The sequence below is a fragment of the Rhinolophus hipposideros genome (assembly GCF_964194185.1).
Source record: "Rhinolophus hipposideros genome assembly, chromosome: 1".
NCBI lineage: Eukaryota > Metazoa > Chordata > Mammalia > Chiroptera > Rhinolophidae > Rhinolophus > Rhinolophus hipposideros.
The window spans coordinates 34,939,327-34,960,233 of record NC_138047.1 but is presented as its reverse complement, the minus strand read 5'-3'; the positions used below and the strand labels follow the sequence as shown (position 1 = coordinate 34,960,233).

Sequence of the window (20,907 nt, the reverse complement as noted above, 5' to 3'; positions counted from 1 at the left end):
ACCCGATGCAATACGCTTGGGCCTTTATGAACTGGAATGTTTGCTGAAGACATTTAGACACATCTACGTTTAAACGTAGACAAACACTCTCTGGGTTTATGTGTGCCACCGAGAATTATCTATACTTTGCCACTGATGTGGTGGTGAACTGCTAAAAATAACTAATTTCCGATGTGGTCTTCTGGCATATGGCACAGAATTTTACTTAGGGGGCTCTTCATTTAAAATTTTCAGTCACTTTAAGGTCCTTACAACATTAAGTGTATTAATCAAGTTTCTAATTTCTTCGCTGGTATATGACTATGGGAGTAAGATTTTTATCTTCTTGAGTCAGTTAAATTTTTGTGTAAATGTAACTTTTTCTAAATTGGCTACTATTGCAGATATAAATTATGTATTGTATATTTTTTTTCATTTTAAAATTAACAAAGTAAGACATCCTCACTGCAAAAAATCTGGAAAAAAACAAGAAAATGAGTCATCCATAAGCACACACACACACACACACACTCCACACACCCAACTACCTACAATCTCTTTGTGTTCTAATTTAGATGAACTCTTCAGTATTATCTTCCAATTCACTAACTTCATCCCCACCCCTTCAACTCTGTCTAATCTAGAGTTTACCCCACTTACTGATGTTTTTTCTTAAATTTATTAATGATAATTATCTGTTGATTATATTGAAAACTTCAAAGTTCCAAGTTGGTAAGTTACCTGACTAGTCCAAGTAGACTAGGTACTTGGAAAGGATAATTTAGAAGGAAAAGACTTACTAATTTAAAGAACAACAACAAAAGGTTCTGATCAGTAGATTTCTTATTTTTCCAAGAGTGCAAACATATTTTTACTAGGAAAATTCAGTTAGCACAACATATTACTGTTTCTGTCAATATACCAAACCCAACCAATAGTTAGAAATTCTGTTATAATTAAAACAATGTCAGACAAACAGTGATCATTTCATAAAGAAATTATAACAGTAACAGTAATTGTGATCCAAATTTCCCCTCATTTCTATGGTCTTTAAAAAACTACATTCAAATTGGTGTGGCTCACTACATTTCTAATACAATTTAAAAAATATTTTCTGTAAGTGTCTTCATATTTATATAATATAAACCTCAAATATTATGTATCAAAACTTAAATTATATAAATAACCTAGGCCAAACTTTTCAAAGAACCAAATTTACCCAGAAGGAATTCCACATTTCACCAGAAGAGGCTGAACACTATTACCATAAAACACCAACAAAAGTAGATGTCAGCAACTTCATGCTAAACATCTGTGTTACATTTCCATAGAAGAATGCTTAACATATACATTATAAACCATCATAAATCTAAACTGCAAAAGACAAAAATAAAAACTTACAGCTCCTTTGCAGTAAAGTCGTAACTTCCCGGATGGAGTGCGAACAATCACTGACATTCTTTTTCTAGTACTGAAAGAAAAAGGTTTTCCATAATGTGTCATCAGACTGAGCATATGCATATATATGTTTGTCATGCCTCATGTATTTTAATATTCACAGTGAAAAAATAAATTTGACCAAATTATGAGCCGTATCCCTCCACATACACAAACCATCCTCTGGGTGTACAATGGGTACCTTTCAAAGTTACGTTATATTTTTTAAGGCACCAGGGTACCATCTGCTGCCCTAGAGGAACAATTTACAAACAGCTCTTCAGAGACCTGCAGGAGTTAGTACCCACCAGGGTAGAGGGGAATTCTGGTTCAGTGTGTTCATATTAAAAAAAAAAAAATTAAACTGGTATATTTTAAGATAATTGTATCTTACAGCTTTTATTAAAATCAGAAATCATAATCAATTTTAAGTACATACCCAATCACATATAAAGGAAAACACTAGCCCTTTAAAAGTGACTTAAGCATTCACAACTATTGTTTCTAAATGATTACTAGCAAACCACTGGCATCACGTAAAAAAAAAACTATATTACAAAGCTAAGCTAACATTTTAACATTGTACTGGTGATATAAACAGTTTAATAAAAACTGATAGTCAAACACAAAACATCTTTCAAAGCATTGGCAAACAGATAGCAAACAACACTGAAGAGAACAAGCTGGTAGAGCACTGCGCAGGATAAGCCTCACTGGGAACCAAGCGTGTATGAGCATTCTCTCCAGAAATGAGGGGAAAAAGGGACTTCTCACGTGTCTGCATCTGTTTGTTTTACCTTACAATGTTCTGCTGCTAAAAAACTGAGACAAGTTCAATATTAAGTAGCAGTTAGAAACGATGTCATACAACATGGATGGATCTTGAGAGTATGATGCTAAGCGAAATAAGTCAGACAGAAAAAGCAGAGAACCCTATGATTTCACTGATATGTGGTATATAAACCCAAAACAACAAAAGAACAAGACAAACTAATGAGAAACAAAAACTCATAGACACAGACAATAGTTTAGTGGTTACCAGAGGGTAAAGGGGGTGGGGGGTGATGAGGGTAAGGGGGATCAAATATATGGTGATGGAAGGAGAACTGACTCTGGGTGGTGAACACACAATGGGATTTATAGTTGATGTAATACAGAATTGTACACCTGAAATTATGTAATTTCATTAACAATTGTCACCCCAATAAATTAAAAAAAAAAAGAAATGATGTCATAGCATACAGCCGGGGGTTTCTTTCCGAGGTATCTCAAAATATTTAATCCTCTTTTTCTCCACCTATGATCTCCATTGCATAGTAACGCACCACATAACGGCGTTTTCGTCTATGACAAGCTGCATTTGTGACGGAGGTCCCATAAGATCACAATGGAGTTGGAAAATTCCTCTCACCTGTTGAATCCATCCCAATGTCATCGTGCCAACACACCACTCACCTGTTTGTAGTGATACTGATGCAAACAAGCCGCTGCCAATTGTATACAAGTAGAGCACATACAATTACGTACAGCACGTAGTAGTTAACAATGATAACAGATGACTGTTACTGGTTTACGTATTGACCATGCTATGATTTTTATAGTTATTTTAGAGTGTACTCTTTCTAGTTATTAAAAAAAAAGGCTTGCTGTAAAACATACGCCATGTTACGCCAGCAGCAACCTCATATATCTCACGTTCCCTTCCTCTCTTGATTACATCATTTTCTCGTGCTTGATTTCCCCTTGTGTTGTTTTGATCATCAGAGTCCCTGAGCACTCACATGATGAAATCACCTAATAGCACATTTCTCAGAGCGTAGCCCTGTCGTTAAGTGACACATGGCTGTATTAGTGCCTCCAATCTCCATCCCTTTGTTTTAGGAATACATGTAACTGGGCCTCTGTAATTGTAATGACATCTGTATATTCTTCTCTCTTAACCCAGCTTTGATAACAAGGTCCCAAACTCATCAAATTCCTTGCTCTTCTCTTCTCCTGGCAAAACTCCCAAATCCTGGGTGAATGGGAACCCTTTCTGTGGTACAGCAGAGTCAGTGGATATTGTTGGAGAAAAGTAGTCCATCCACAGTGATTAGTAAATACATGACACCAACGTCAACTGGATGTTCCCTACTGCCCAGTAACCCACGACATTTTTCTAACAAGCTTCCTTTCACACTCTCCACAGGACGATGAATACCTTCTCCATTCTCCAAGTTTCTAGTGCATCCTCATTGCAGTTCACCTGGATGGGAGCTTCAGACAAGGAATCCCTATTTCTTCTGCCATTAAGACCTACATATTTATCCACTGTACATCTCTCTGTCTCTTTTCTTGATACAGAGATAACTGTACCTGACAGCTTTAGGTACAATTATCTCAAGTATTTCTTTTCCTCTCAGAGCCCTTCCTTTCACTTGTGCCGTGAACCTTATCTCACCGCACTGTCTTAGTAACCTGACTCCTAAACTTATGGTGCTCTCTCCTGAATCTCTATCTTCTTCTAGAATGGATCCTTCTCCTCAGTTATTTTAATCCGTTCTAGTTTCTTTCCTACGAAACTCACCCCAAACTGCTCTCCCCCATCGAGCCACATCCCCTTCAAACTCTATCCCTATCATCCTTCACAGCTCAACTTTCAAAATAATCGTGATTGCTATACCCACTGTTTTCATTTCACTTCCCTCTCCTTCCCATCACACTTCTCCCATCACCATTCCACGAAATGGCTAAATCTAACACATACTTTTCAGCCTTTCTCTTACCTAACCTTGCAGCAGTTTCTGACACAGATGACCTCTCCCCTCGAATCCCTCTCTTCCCCTGACTCTGTAGCATTATCCTCTTTTTATCCTCCACTTCTCTATCCACAAAGTAGTCTCTCTTGCTGATTCCTCTTTTCCTAATCCACCCTTCAAGTTGGAGTTACTCATAGGTCAATCCTCTGCCTTTATGTTTCCCTCACTCTGTATTTTATATCCAGGAGACCCAACTCATCTTTATGGCTTTAAATACCATTTACACGCCCGTGACTACCAAATTATATTTCAGCCATGCTTTTCTTTTATGCTCTAGGCCCTTATATCCAACTGCCTACATCTGACACTGCCATCTTTATATCTCACAGGCATGTGACACTTAACGATTCAAACCTCTCATCTTCCACATCTATTCCTATTCCTGCATCTACCATCTGTGTAAATGTACCTCTGTCCACTCAGCTGCTCATGCCATGGGCTCTAATCCCTTTCTCCTTTCTCCTTCCACATCCAATCCATCCCAAAGTCCCTTGATATACTTTAAAAAACATCTGAATTCTATCAACTTCACTGTATTTTCATTACCATAATCGAGGTCTAAACCACAATGTCTTTCAGATACTGTGTTTATACCACCATACTCACTTTTCTCACTTTCATCCTTAAGCCTGCCTCCATCACAGCATCCTGAAAAAGCTTCTACTCCTAACCTTGCTTTATTTTTCTTTCTTTTAAATTTTATTAAATTTATTGGTGTGACGTTGGTTAATAAAATTCTATAGGTTTCAGGCTTTATTTTTCTTCATGGCGCTTATCACTTAGATAATGCTTCTAAGTATGTGTTAATAAACAAATGCATTCAAATGCTAATTGATATACTATTTATAATATTTTTATAATACAAGGAGGCTTTGGAGAAACAGTTACTTTGACATGAAATAAAAAAAAGAGATGGGGGATACATCTTAGGAATACTCTGTTACAGTTAATCATCCAAGTTCTTATGCACTTTCCTTTGAGACTTTCAGTGCATACAAGTAAATAAAACAGTGTTTAAATAATAAAATAGAGAGACCCCATTAATTTTTATATTAACCACTGGCATGTAGCCACTCCCGACCAAGACAGCAACCAAAGCTGGCAGAGAAAAGGAAATGCCTTTTCTAGTCAGCATACAAGCCTGCCTTATGTGGGAGAAAGTTCAAGAAGAAAGTTGGACACTTATTTCCTTGAACAGCAGCGTTACTTCCTGGCTAGAGCCTTGAAGATATTTTTAAGTGTCCTGTGAATGCAAGACACTCCTGTTTGTAGCTGAGGCCTAATTTCCCCAAAGCTGTAGGTTAGTTGAAAAACTACATAACCACACAGGAATAAAAAGCCAAAAACTCATAGAGATATCACTGATTATAATGAAAGGCCCGTATTATGTGACTTCAAGAAATCAAGTTGGTTAACCTGTCTGCTTTCTGCTTTGCTCACTAGGTGATAAATGATTTATACCTAACAGAGAGATGGGTATGTTTTCCAAAATCTCAAAGACAATTAGATCTAACAAGCACATCATTAGAATGGTGGGTTCCTAACAGATTCATAATCACTCCACATAAACAATGGCCCCTCTGAGTATAACAGTGTTTCCAGCTCACAGGCCATAAGACTCCTGGTCCTATATATACCCTGCGGTTGTGAGGCAGACAGTCATGTTCAAAGATATTTTTACACTATCTTCAGGAGTCATACCTTGTACTATTCTGAAAGAAGCTATTTATGATTTATCTATAGCTATGTCAATTAAAAACTGTACTGTAGATTTTCTTTTTTTGGTAAATGAACAAATATTTAATAAAATAGGTTACTTGCATTCAACAGTATATAGCTGCCAAGTATCACAAAGTATTCTCCCTAATATCAAGGATAGGTATTTTTTTTTTCTGCAACAAGTTTTTTTTTATTAGTTTCAGGTGCACAAGACAACGTAATACTTAGACGTTTATCTTTTATATCCCTCACATTGTGTGAACACCCCTCTTCCATCCACTATCCCTCTGACATGGCACAGAGCCATTACATTTCCACTGCCTCTATTCCTAATGCTGTAATCTGCTTCTTGTAAGTACATACTGTACTGAAGATTTTAATTTAATATTTTATCTAAGTAAACTTAGTTAAATCAAAATAAAGTATACTTCCTAATTATTTAAAAGGGAAAAAATAACAATAGATAAAAATTTATCTAATAGGCACAAATCACAGAGCAGATATTTTACCTGGTGAACTCCAGGACATTGAGCAATTCGTATCTTTCTTCTTGCCCCAGCTATGAAGAAAAGCAATATATGATTACATAAAGTTGGAAGAATTTTGGGTTTCTTGGAAATGAACCCTAACTCATGAAATTTTAAGGTAAAAAATGTTAACACTAACAAATCGTCCCTTCTGAAGTACATCATCTGTAATTGAACATACTTTCTGGTTAAGATGGAAGACTAACCATACAGGTTTAATTTCTGTCCTTCCCAAAGCCCCACTAAAATTATAGTAAATACTTAAAAAGAAGGAAAGAAACTTGTTATGGCAGGAAAATAAGAAAAGAGACAGCAGCACTAAAAATTTGTAAGGTAGAACAGAGATCCATGAGGGGTACCTTACTTAGCAGATACAAGAAGGTAAAATGCTACAGTAGTCCCAGGGAAAGCTAAGAACAAACCCAACTGGTACCACGTTATCCTTAAAAGGTTGTGCAGTAAAGGATGGGAGGACCAGGTCAGAGCTATCTGAAGAGCAGTGCTCAGCATGGGCCCTTCCTGCACGCTGACAGAAGACCAGAGGTTTTGCGCTATAAAGGGTGAAACAGGATCATCTATCTAGAAGCTGACTGACAAAGGTGAAGATATGGCATTGTTATATTTATACTAAGTGCTGGGCCCCAATACCCAAACCTACTCAGTTCCCTACATTGTGGCAGCCAGACCTTTCCAGGCAGAAACTTGGAGATTACTCTCTGGAGAATCCAACAAGCCCAAGAGAAGCCCTAAAGGAACAGACACCACAACCTTCCAAACGAATCCCATGAGGCCACCTTATAGTGAAGCTCAATGTTGGAAAATACCCTCATGCGCAGAACTGCCTCACTCTTAACCACGAGAATCCCAAAGAGTAACAGACATCTAAGGAAAGCCACTAACATGGCACAGTGATACCCAAAATACATGGATCAAAGCAAGTAGAGGAAAGACCGTTCAAAAATAAAACTTCATATCAGCCCATGAAGTTACAGGTTCTGGGTTTCCTGATGGGTCCATGGGGTTGGTGAGCAGGCCCTGGCTACCTCTTCACTTCGTGTCAACACCAGAGTGAAGTGGTTTGTCACATGCTTCATCTGTAGCATTTTCTTCTATATTTGGACTGCACTGCTGTGGCTTCCTGATGGTTTACAAATTTTACAGTGCTTCATACCCTTGAAAATATTGCTTCACTAGCTAGTATATGCTTTTTAATGGGATCCATGAAGAAAATGTTTGAAACAATAAGATCACTCGTAACAACTCTTATGTTTGGGATATTAACATTTATACCCCGTGTAGTGCTTTTTGGCAGTATAGGAGGAGACTGGCCTTATTCTTCTGCATATTGCAGTTCTTGTCAAAGACTTGGTATAGTCTATCATACATCCCATATGCAAGGGATGCAATAATTAAATGCTGTTGTTTTCTCCTAAGTAAAAAATGAGAAACTTTGAAAAAGAACATTTGAAAGCTGATGCTTAATTTTCGGTAAAGTATGCTTTTTCCAAAATAATAATCACTGCAAAAGAACAACTGCAGGGATAGTTTAAGACCATTTTATATTCTGGTAAAAGTCGATTGTTTAATTAAATTGTAAGGCTTGTACATTTTTTAAATGAGAACTTCAAAAAAAACTATCATTTTCCTCAGAGAAGTAACATAAGTATGACATTCATGAAACAAAAACAGAATACTATTAAAAAAGAAATATTTAAAGAACAAAAAAATCTTCTGAAAATCAAAAATATGACAGCAGAGAATAAAAATCAATAGAAGGCTAAGAAGACAAAGCTGAGGAAAACTTCTTAAAAGTAGAACAAAAAGGGAAAGATCTGAAAAGCATGAGAAAAAAGTTAAAAGTTTAGCAAGGATTCTAAAGAGAGCAGAGCAAAAAGGAAGGAAAATGGAATAATTCGGGAAAATTTTCCAGAGCTGAAAGATAGCATATCAATGTCCAAATGGAAAAGGGTCCACTTAGTACTCAGTATAATTCATTAAAATATTCCTACTAAGGCACACGATCATAAACTTTCAGACCTCTTGGGAGAAAGAAGCTCCTACAACTTTCCAGAGAGAGGGGGCGGGAACAAGTCACAAAAGATGTGGAATCACAGTGGCTTCTGACTTCTCAATTTGGTGAACTGGAAACCAGAAGATAGGAAAACAACCAAAATTCTTAAGGAAAATGAGTTCCACTCTGGAATTCTATATTCAGCCAGACTAAACAATTATTAAGTATAATGTTAGGACAAAAAATGTTTAGACTTAAAAGGAATAAAAAATAAATAAATAAATTATTCCCCATGCATCATTTCTTAAGAAGCCACTAAAGAACATGTTCCACGAAAACAAGAGTAAACCAAGAATAAGGAAGATATGGGATTTAGGAATTAAAATATCTAACACAGGATAGAGGTAAAGAAAGTCTCCAGAAAGATAGGAAAGTAATTCCAGGGTGACAACTCTGAGCAAGACTGAGAACTGTCAACTCGTACATCATAGAGTCCTGGGAGTCAGGAGTAGCTCCCACTGGGAGTAGCTATCACTACTACGTCCTCTGCTTCTGTAACAACTTTTTAACCTGACAACACAGAGTACATGTTCCACCAAAATAAAGGAATTCACTAAGGAAGAAGATTTGAGATATAGGAAATAGTCCAAAACAGGAGAAAATCAAAAGGAATTCCAAAATGCCACAGAAGAAGGCCATAGAACAAAACTGACCCAGAGCAAGGAGAGAGGACTTCAAGAGTGATGACTCAAGAACAGAATTGCCAACAGACAGATTATCTGACACAAATGTTCTCGAAGGTGGACAATTAAGAATAAGTAGAAAGAAAATTAAGCAATTCAAAAAGAGAGGGATTTATCATTGGGAAATAAAGGAAAGAATTATTTTGAGGAAATAGTTTTATGTCAGGAAACAAAATTAAAACAAAAGAATAATTGCTGAATACAACAATGTTCGACCTTAAATATATAGTTCAATGAAAATTATATAGTTTGACAAAGGCATACTTGGTGTAACCATCACCCTAGTCAAACACAGAACATTTTAATCACCCCATAAATTCCTTTGTGACCATTTCCAATCAATCTCCTCCCTGATTGTGAGGCAACTAGTGTTCAGAATTCTAACGCCACAAATCATTTTTGCCTAATCTCAAAACGAATGTAAGAAATTAAAGAGTATGTATTCTTTTGTGCTTGATTTTTTGTTGTTGTTGTTGTTAACATAATGATTTTGACATTTATCCATGCTGTCAGTGAATCAATAATTCCTTCCTTTTTATTGTTTAGATAGTCTATTGTATATCACAGTTTGTTTGTCCATTGTCCTATTGGTGGACATTTGGTTTGTTTCCAGTTTTGGGTTACTACGACTAAAGCTACCATGAACATTCCTCTAGACATCTTTTTGTGGAAATAAGCTTTCATTTCTCCTGGGAAACTACGAGTACAATGGCTGGCTCAGGTACACGTTCACCTGTATTAGAACACTCTAAAAGCTTTTCCAAAGCAATTGCATCATGTTACACATCTACTAGCAAGACCTGGGTGCTCCACTTGCTTTGTATTTTCATTAACACTTGGTGCCAATGTTTTTCATTTTAGCATTTTTGGTGGCATGTAGTAGAATCTCATTGTGATTTGCATTTTAATTTCCCTGATGACTAACAATGTTTTTTCATGTGTTCATGGGCCACTCATATTTCTTCGTTTGAGAGATGTTTCTTCACGTCTAACCAAAAACTGTAATATAATTATAAAAATATTGGGAAGGGATGGTTAGTCAGGAGAGATAAATCCTCCTTTAACATAATTGACTAGAAAGGCAATAGATACGTCTGAAATTGAAGAATCAGAATGCATATCATCAATCGCATATTTTTTTGAATAGATGGGATACATAAATGCCTGAAGAAAGAGATAAAAAGAGCAGAAAGAGGTTGCTTCTGGAAAGGGGAACTGGAGTAGGGAAGCTCCATTTTGTTATGAGCCTTTTGTGCATTTTATCTTTGAAGCAATACATATGTATCACTTTGACGACAAAGAAAATTTATTTTTGATGATAAAAATAAATAACTTACTGAATCTATGATCACTGAGTCAGGTGTTCTTCCAGTGAAAACAAAATTCAGTTGCTTGGCTGCTCTGACCAAGGCTCCCTCATCTGTTTTGGGAAAACAGTTAAAAGCAAATACATGGTGACATAGAAATTATTCCCGATACTAGAGAAATACATGAATATGGTATAATTTTCTGTTTAATTTTAAAAGAATTAAAATTCTTTGTATTCTAGCCCATTATTGAAATTCCTTTTAAAATTACATGACGATGTCAAAGGAGTGATTGGAATAATATTTAAGAATCAGAGATAAGGATTAAGATTAAGGATCAGACCCCAGGGTCATATTTCTGAAGATTAAGTCTCACTCTTAGTCATACACAAGAAGGAAAATTTAAATGTACTCCTTGCTCCAGAACATTCTGTAGAAAACCTTTCTAAAATGAATGACACAAATCTGCCTATTAAATGTTAATTCAATTTAAATGGATATAAATGAATTGATGCTTCATCAGACATTATTTACTTTAATCACCATGGTATATCAAACCTTGTTGCTGAGGGTAGGGTGTGGGATAAGAGAACATTCACATAGTTTCTATCTCAACAATAGGAGATGTAACATTTCTTACACTTAGTAGAAATTTGGCACATCCTGCAAAGTCACAGGTGGTTTAGAATATATTTTAAAATATTTATAACAGAGTTCTCCAAAGTGTGTTCCTTCTTTCCTAAAATCTTACAATAATCAAATCGATTATTTATCCAATTTTACATTGAAAACAGGTCTAAAATTACTGATAACAGTGCTAATACATATATTATCGAACCCCTTCAAATGTATAAACTGTCCTTATCCAAATAAATACACAAGCTCATTGATTATCATTTCCAAAAGAGGAAAGCAAAATTGGTATTCTAAGTGCATATGATTTAGGCAAACAGATCTTTCTTTTTCTGTCTGCTTATATGTAGAAAGAGTTTATGATTAATAGTTTATTATTAGTTTTTTTATGAAGAAGGGAGAAATTACTATGTACATAGAAAAGTAATTTTTACTTGTATGAACTTTGTTATTCAAATTTCCATATAATTTATGTCATCTATCAAAAATTATATACACAGCTTTCCAGCTCCGGACCTGGACGCAGGAGTCGTAACGATGCTGATGCCCAAGAAGAACCGGATTGCCATTTACGAGCTCCTGTTTAAGGAGGGGGTGATGGTGGCCAAGAAGGACGTTCACATGCCCAAACACCCCGAGCTGGCGGACAAGAACGTGCCTAACCTTCACGTCATGAAAGCCATGCAGTCGCTCAAATCACGAGGCTACGTGAAGGAACAGTTCGCCTGGAGACATTTCTACTGGTACCTGACCAACGAGGGTATCCAGTATCTCCGCGATGACCTCCACCTGCCCCCCGAGATCGTGCCCGCCACTTTGCGCCGCAGCCGGCCGGAGACGGGCAGGCCGAGGCCCAAAGGTCTGGAAGGTGAGCGACCTGCAAGACTCACGCGAGGGGAAGCTGACAGAGACACCTACAGACGGAGCGCTGTGCCTCCTGGTGCCGACAAGAAAGCCGAGGCCGGGGCTGGGTCAGCAACGGAATTCCAGTTTAGAGGCGGATTTGGTCGTGGACGTGGTCAACCCCCTCAGTAAAGTGGGAGCGGTTATTTGGTGTTGAATGAGCTTGTGACGAAAAAAGAATCTGTGTGCCCATCTTCAGGGATGCTTTAAGAATCAATGTAAATGGAGCGATACTGGATTGGTTGGGGGGAAGTCCCATGGCAGGGAGACATGATCCACAATCTCAGTAAAGTTGGAGCGCTTATTAGTGTTTGAATAAACTTTGGAGAGAAAATGGTCTCAGCAAACTGGGAGCGATTTTGGTGTTGAATAAATTTGTGAGCAAATAAAAAAAAAAAAATTATATACACAAAGTTTTATATTTTAACATGTATATTTAATTCTGAAAGCCAAGGTTTTTTTAATTAGTAAATAATTTTTTTTGTTTACAAAACATAACTTGGTTATTTTATTTTTTCAAATTAAATTGATTTTTTTTCTTGATAGTATCAAATTTCAGAACAATTTTCCACCAAAAACAATATATCACAATTACTTCATTTGTACCTGGAGATGCTGCTTGATAAATAATCTTATCGCCTTCTCGCTCTGGTACTGCTGTGTGACAAACTGCCATCATTGTAAGGAATTCACATATTATAGGTGCAGTTGGCTGTAAGAAATAAACACATAATTTAGCCTTTTTCATTTAAACATTTGACACTAGTAATAAAAATATTACTTTATGTCTATTAAGAGTATAGCTGTTAAATATTGAGGGTGTGAGGTTATAGCCAATTAAGAAGCCGACATCTGTTATAAAGAAAATATGTTTTACTAAAATCATTCATTCTTGAACTTTCTCTTTCATTTTCTAAATATTTATACAAGGCAACTTTCGTGTTGTCAAATAGAAATTGCACAGTAAAAACGGTAGTTATGGTCAATACTGTCCTCGGAAGACAGGAGAGAAATTCTAAAATGTTCATTTACCTGGTTCTAATTCCTGGTCAGATGTAAGTTTTAGGCATCCTAATTGTACTGTGGTTCTACTACTTTGGGTTGGGGTGATGACGGCAGGGGATTCCTCTGTAATGCTTTGTCTTCCCTCCCTCCAAAAACGGCAAGCATAACCTCATACAGGTTTTATTAAATAAAAAAGAATCGACTGAGCAATTCCTACATGCAGTGGACTCTTACAGCCTGAGGAAGACATAAAAATGAATCCTTTCTGCAAGGAGCTTAGAGTTTATAGGAGAAAAGAAGCCAGACCTTTTAAATTAAACATCTGTCTGCCTCTCTGGCTCCTGATAAAGAAAAATGTCATTCAAATTAATAAAGAAAAATATTCCTCTATGCTGTTGGACCAAAAAAAAAAAATTGAAGTGATTGCGAAACTAAATCAGAACACTGTTAGAAAAAACTGTGCTCAGGCTAGAATAGTGGACAAAACAGACATGGTCCCCGCCCTGGGAAGTTTTGACTTGTGGGAGAAACAGAACACAGATCAATACACAAGCATTATTTATTTATAGATTGAAAAGGGCCATAAAGAAGAGAATGTGAAAATATCATGTAATGTGATTTGGGAGAGTGTGTGGCTATTTTCAAGATAATGTGATATTTAAGCTGATGTGGTTTTAGCCTCATGAGGACCTGAGCAGAGTTTTCCACCAAGCAGGAACCAAGCATGACTGAAAAGATCCTGAAGAAGGAAATAATGAAGCGTGTTTACAAGAAAGCCAGTGTGGCCTGAGGAGAAAAAAAGGGAGAGTGACTCCCAAGTTGGTGACTTCGGCATGGGCCAGATCACTTAACCGTGTAAGTTAAGAGGAACTGGTATCAAACAGGGAGGTGACGGAACTTGACTTCCCTTTGCATCACGGCAGTCATCTTGCGCAGCAAGAATTGGAGGGGAGTAAAAATGGCAACAAGGAGACTGGTTAGGAGGCTATTATGGTAACTCACATAGGAGATCCTGGTAGTCTGGACCGGGGTAGTGAGAGTGGGAATGAAGTGAAGATGACATTCAGGGTAAACTCTAGAAGTCAGTATTGACAAGCACTTGGTGACTATATATCAGGAGATGGAAGGACCAGAGGTATCAAAAACAACCCTTCAGTTCCTAGAAGAGCACTAAGGTAGGTGATGGTGTCATTTACTGAACCTGAGGACGCAAGAGGGAGGAGGGAGTCTGGGTCTAGGTTACATGAAGCTCGTATTTGGTTGGAGGCTCTCTTAAGGAAAAAGGATACGAAACTACCCCCAGGAACACATTGGTAGGGCTCCACCTGCACTGCCGAGGGAGCACGCTCAGGGGTCATGAGCATGAGCTCAAGTTTTGGCATGTAACTCCCAGAAACCCTACCATTTGACCTGACAGAATTTTAATAAGTGCCAGTCGCTTCGTAAGTGGAATGTTCACAATGGGTGGCAGATGTCGAGAGTTCTTATTATACAGATTAGGCATTGGCCTATCATTTTGAGCAGGTTAATTCATTTCTGTACATATTTTGAAACTGTTAACAGTGAGCTGTTTCCTACATATAGTGTTCTAATATTCAACATAAAATATTTTGAAAATATAGACTACTGATGATAATGATAATATTAAAACTAAATTTCTAATCACCATGAATTCATTTTGGCTAAGTAAAAAAAATTGGCAATAGATTTTGATAATTATTAAAAATAATCATACAACTTAAAACAAGTATAAACATGGAAGATAATTAAGATCATTTGTTTTCACTCATTAATGAAAATATAATGCTTTTATGTCACTTACATGATTGTTTTGGAGATTTTCCAGCAATGATGAATCACTAAATGTTTTTTCGTCTCCCAACTGTGAGCTCTGCCTGCAGGGGAGAAAAATGGAGCAAGCCAGGTTCATTTACAGCAGCTCACTGATCGATTTGTAACTTTTTAAACAAGTCATTATGCTGGCAAACCTAATAGATTAACTATAACACAGAGTGCATTGCTAAATAAGACAGCACAGATTTCATGACTGAATCATAAGCAATTTTCAATCATTCTAAAATGTGACAGACTTTGCAGCATAATGAAAAACAGCATAAAGTTCATTTTCCTGGAGTGACATTATATTATAGCCACATGAAATTCTAAAAAAATTAATTTTAAAAATGTAACAAACTATCTAAAGAAAAGAACAAGTCAATGACCTAATCAGAAATTGTTTTGGAGACATAGAGGAAAAACTGAGGGTTGCTAGATGGGAGGGGGGTGGGGATAAGAGGGAAGGTGAGGGGATTAGAAAACAGTCAGTAACCACAAGATGGCCACGGGGTTCTGAAAATTAATTTGGGAAATGTAATCAATAATGTTGTAAAGATTTTGTAGGGTATCCGATGGACACTTGTCTCATTAGGGAGACCACCTCAGGGATGATGTAGATGCCTGATCACTGCACTGCACACCTGAAGCTGAAGCTGAACAATAATGAATGTCAACTGCAAGTCTGTATGTATATGTATGTGTGTATATGCATATACATATATGTATATATATATATGCATATATATGTGTATGCATGTATATATGTGTATATGTATGTACTTACAAGAAGCGGATTACAGCATTAGGAATAGACAGTGGAAATGTAATGGCTCTGTGTGATGTCAGAGGGTTAGTGGATGGGGGAAGAGGGGTTCACACAATGTGGGGGATATAAAAGATAAACGTCTAAGTATTATTTTGTCTTGTGCACCTGAAACTAATAAAAAAAAAATTACACATTAAAAAAAAAATGTAACAAACTGCTAAAATACCTGGAATTGCATTTCTTCAAATTCCATAATTTTTTCAGGTTTTAAGAATTTTGAGAATAGTTATTATAAAAAGTAATTTTAATTCTTTTACTTTAACCTATGACAAATCTTTATTTGTAGTTACTAACACTACATGATTGTCATATGAAATATAAAAATATGAATAAACTGTTTACATATCTTATCATCACTAACAAATATCTGATACACTTACATACATATCACATTTGTTCTGTATATACTCTGTTTCCCTGAAAATAAGACCTAGGCAGACAATCAGTTCTAATCGGTCTCTTGGAGCAAAAATTAATATAAGATTTTATTATAATAAAATAAGACCGTGTCTTTATAATAAATATAATATAATATATATTAATTTTAATTTTTGCTCCAAAAGACGCATTAGAGCTGACTGTCTGGCTAGGTCTTATTTTCGGGGAAACACAGTATGAGGAGAACAAATCATAAAAGTGCTTGGGATTTTGTTTGTGTTGTGGCTATCTTCAGATCAGCAAACACATTATGTACTTCATAGGAAACAAATAGATTCAGAATTGCCTTTGCAATCTAGCTATTATTAATCTCATGGCCATGCAATTTAATATAAAAATGTTGAGATTCAGAGTAAGAACAAGGAACATTTAACTGGGAATGTCAAACCCAAAAGATATACTTTGTGAAGTTCAGTTAAAATGTATAGATCTAAGCTTTTGTGCATAAAAGAAAATTTCAGAATTAATTTACCAATGGAAAAATGTGTCCGAGATTAAGTAACTGCAACCCAGAAAATTTTTAATCACATTTTTTACAGGTTACAAAGAGTATTATCAATGCCAATGTGCCCTATACCAAGAGTTTCATATTTTAAAGCTAGCAGTTTAAAAGGATGAGAAACTATTGAAGAAAAAAGAGAATTTGGAATAACTGAAGATACACAACATCGTCAATGAAATATGTTTTCCCATAAACTAAAGGAAGAAGTTAGAACGTTTATAATAAAATACATCTTTATTTAATGCAGTACTTTGGTCTATTAATTCCAAAATTATAATACATCTTTATTAACATGTAGTAGTTTAGAATTTTCATAACATCCCTGAGAAGCAGAATGTACACATTATAATTATTATTATTATTACCCCTCTAGTTTTAAAGCTAGAAGGAAAAATCCAAGAACTTTTAAATGAGTGATCAACAGAAAAAAATAACGTTTCTCTTTCAAACATTATTATTTCTTAAAAATAGTTTATTATTTGGGTTCCATGAAATCTCCCTATTATTAAAATGTATTCACTGGTGGTTCATAGTAATACTTTCCTACTTATTTGTTAGGTTAATTGAAATGTCAAAGAATATTCACAGTAACATCTTGTATGTAGAAGTCTATTTTCTTTTTAAAGAATACAGACTGAAAGCCTTTATAAATCTGAAGATATGTCTTATTAATTTCACCAGTAATTCTTCCATTTCATAAATCACAGCTACCATAATTGATATAACTTTCAAATGTATTTGTAACACATAACACTAGATATGCAACTGCAATATTTACGTGGGCACATCCTACCCTCCACTCACCATGAAGGCTTCCACCATTGATCATGCTACATAAGACCGCTTCTTTCCAGAACACAACTTCCCTTCCAAGACCATAAAAACCATAAACAACTCATCTGCTAATCACATAGCCTGTGTTGAGTAACTCAGGCACGGAGCTCACATTGCCCCTCTCCAAAATCTTACAAAATGTTCACTTTTAGTAAAAGTAAACAGATAACATGAGGAAGCTCCTGTCATTCAAAATAAGAACCACCTGCATTAAAAGTAAAATACTTTAAACTGACAGTTGACAAAACTACCTGAATTTGCAAACTGCTCACAAATAAAAATACATCAACATTTTGTTAAATTTTTTCCGTAGAATTTTCAAGTGGTAATTTGCTTGCAAGGAGACAAAGAAATCACAGTTTTGCAAAAACCAATCAGGTAGGGAGTCTACTAAGATAAGGAGAACAATGAGCCATGAGCCCATAACATCATAGAATTTGCAGCTTCTTGAAGGTTGACTTAAACGTTATGACAAATTGTAAATAATTATTTTCTGATCATATAAAACTGAAGAATCCCCATTGCAATAAAAATTAACAGACAATTCAGAATGTATATGGCTTAATTGGTATTACCTATTTTCCTATATGACAGTATGAACTATGACTTTTTTTTTAATTCAAAATTCTTGTCAACAAGAGGGTCACCAGAAAAAAAAAAGAAAAAAGTTAGATCCACACTTTTCACCTTAAACCAAAATAAACTCCAGATGGATGAACAATTTAATAAAAGTACTAAAGATACAACAAAAATTAAAAAGTAACTGAGGAATGGAAAAAGCCCAAGTGTTATACATAATTCAGAAAACAAAACAAATAGATAAATCTGACTGCATAAAGCTACAACATTTCTGTAGAGCAAAAATTACTGCAAAGTTAAAAGTCAAACAACAGACTGGGAAAAATGATTTCCAACTCATATATGGAAGGTTCATTTCCAGAAAATAAAAGGAACTAATAGAAATCAATAAGAAAAAAATCAACAATGCAGTGGAACAGTGATATAAAAACATAGTTCATAGACAAGAAAATACAATTGGCTTTAAAAATAAGTTCAGCCTAATCCTTTATGAAAGAAATGAAATATAAATGTATCAATTTGACAGAAATAAAGTTTGACAACTCTGTGTGGTTGTGATTATGGAAAAAGTTAAATATTATCACTGGTAAGAAGGAAAATTGGTTCAACTTCTAACAAGGGCAATTGGGCGATTTCTATCAACATTTAAAATGCATGTATCCTTTGATCCAGTAATTCCAGTTCTAGGAATTTATACTAGTCATCTAGCTGGTGCAAAATGCTATACATACAAATTCATTCGTTGCAGTTCATTTTTAATAGCAAAAGATTAGAAATAACCTAAGTTCTATCTGGTATGCTGCTTAAAGAATTGTGTTACATCCACACAACTGAATACGATACCAAAAAATGGTTAGATTTTCATGAAATATAGACAAATCTCAAAGATTTGTCTTTGAGGCACTGTCAGAAGAAAAACTGATAACAAACTGTGCACTATGCTTCACTTTCTGTAACAATATGAGAGAAAAAAATCCATGTATGTATAGATCTGGAAAGATACATTTGAAATTGCTTACCCTGGCTGCCTTTGGGAGGGGAAATGGAGGGCTCTAGATAGGAAAGGGAGGAAAATCTCTTCCTCTTTACACCCTTTGAATTTGTAACATGATAATGCAAAATGAAATCAAAATGAAAAATAAAAAACAAGAACAAAATCCACGTCAACCATCTGAAATAAATAATACACCTGACATGTAAACTAAATGTACACATTATACACACTACAGACATGCACACACAGGAAGACAATAGGCTGTGTGATTGTGAAGCACTGTTTTTTCAAAGGATCTGTACCTCCGGCTTTTAAATGGTTCTACTGGTTCCAAACCAAAATTCCTTAAAGGAAGACTTAAATATTTAGAAATAAATTTGTTATTCAGAGTCACATCTGGTCAAGTTCAAGAATATGAATAAGTGACTGAATCCAATAATATTTCTGTTGGACACTGGTTTTAACCAAAGAAATGAGACCTGGTTTTCGTGTGGCTCATAGTATTTCTGAAGGCAATTACAGAACAGGAGTTCCAAAACATTCTCTGAAACAGCTGCTTCATTGGAATAAATAAATTACCTGTCAAATTGCTTTGAAGACTAACACTAATTTGGATGCATTAGATCTCATTATTATGTAGTCACACCTGGAGGAATGTTTTAGTGAGCCTAGCTGTTACAGCAAAATAAAGAAATACCAATCATTCCATATGTAATTGAATACCAGAATGAAATGAGAAAATAAATAAACCAGAAAATAGTACTATCCACTAATATTAAAATAGTAAAAGTCACAGCGAAATGGTTAAACACAGAACACTTTAAGGTAATCCTTCTAGAGAATCACCCTCACTAGTAGTATTAACTTAAAAGGCAAAAATCTATCAGAAAGAATAATGTGGAACTATTTCTTAAATAGTTAAGAAAAAACAAATATGTTGTCTGGAATGTGCTTTAAAATAATAGTGAGGGAAAGATACAGATTAATAGAAATTGATATTGTTTGTTATTGGAGTGGATGGGTACTTTTGTTTGTGCTTGAAATTTTCCACAAAAAACATGAGAAAAAGAAAAATCTAGTATGGAAATATACAGTTTTGGAAAATAGCCGTATCTTAGGGCAACACGGATGCTAAGAATAAGCAGATTTTTTCCTCCAATGGTAGATTTTTAATAGAATTAATCTGTAAGGTTATGTTAGCTATGGTACTTGGAAATGATAAGAACACCATGCCAATTTTGGAGTAAGTGGCTACTAGCTGGAAAATGATTGTATTTCTCTCAACTATTTATATTAATATATTTAAGCAAGTAGAGCTATAGCTATCATCCAATTATCTTTAATGTCAAGAGAGTATGCTTGAAAGGGTTACTATAATACATTACGGGTTTGCCTTCAAATTCAACTAAATGTAAAATAACCTATATACATTGAAGTGTTATTATGTGTTTTTTTAATTTGACATTCACTGTGGTGAATACGGTTCAAGTAGGGCAGCAAAACATACACAGGACACAGGTTTTATATACAGAATTCAATGAACTTCACACTGCAAAGTGAAGCTGCTGACAGATGGGAATGAACTTTCAGATTTCGGACATATAGTCATCACATGCTCTAATTTACCCCTGCAGACCAGCAGCATGAAGATGTGGTCAGGTGCCTGGAGCACAGGATTCAACCAGGCTCACACTTGTCATACTGGTTTCATTGATGACATGAAACCAATTGGAGGAAATTGGGGGGATGCCAACTTTGTGAATGTGCAAAGTTGTCCCCCAACCCCGTGCTAACTTTTCTCACGTCAGTTAAATTTTTACCTCCTCTTGTTACCTT

At 35.5% G+C, this 20,907-nt stretch overlaps 2 protein-coding genes across 5 annotated transcripts in view; one reads left to right on the top strand and one right to left on the bottom strand.

The window, feature by feature from the left end:
- ATP8A1 (ATPase phospholipid transporting 8A1) overlaps positions 1–20,907 on the bottom strand; it is a 216,222-nt gene that overhangs the window by 108,365 nt on the left and 86,950 nt on the right. For all 4 annotated transcript variants that reach the window (XM_081063840.1, XM_081063841.1, XM_081063839.1 and 1 more), the window contains 5 exons: positions 14,885–14,957; positions 12,664–12,769; positions 10,552–10,634; positions 6,443–6,492; positions 1,381–1,450 (listed from right to left, as the gene is read on the bottom strand). In XM_081063840.1, coding sequence (XP_080919966.1) covers positions 1,381–1,450; positions 6,443–6,492; positions 10,552–10,634; positions 12,664–12,769; positions 14,885–14,957 — 382 coding nt within the window. The remainder of the gene's footprint in view (positions 1–1,380; positions 1,451–6,442; positions 6,493–10,551; positions 10,635–12,663; positions 12,770–14,884; positions 14,958–20,907) is intronic.
- Positions 11,669–12,382, top strand: LOC308498170 (small ribosomal subunit protein eS10-like). Its single transcript, XM_081049677.1, has one exon. The coding sequence runs from the start codon at positions 11,692–11,694 to the stop codon at positions 12,187–12,189; it is 498 nt and encodes a 165-aa protein (XP_080905803.1). The 5' UTR covers positions 11,669–11,691; the 3' UTR covers positions 12,190–12,382.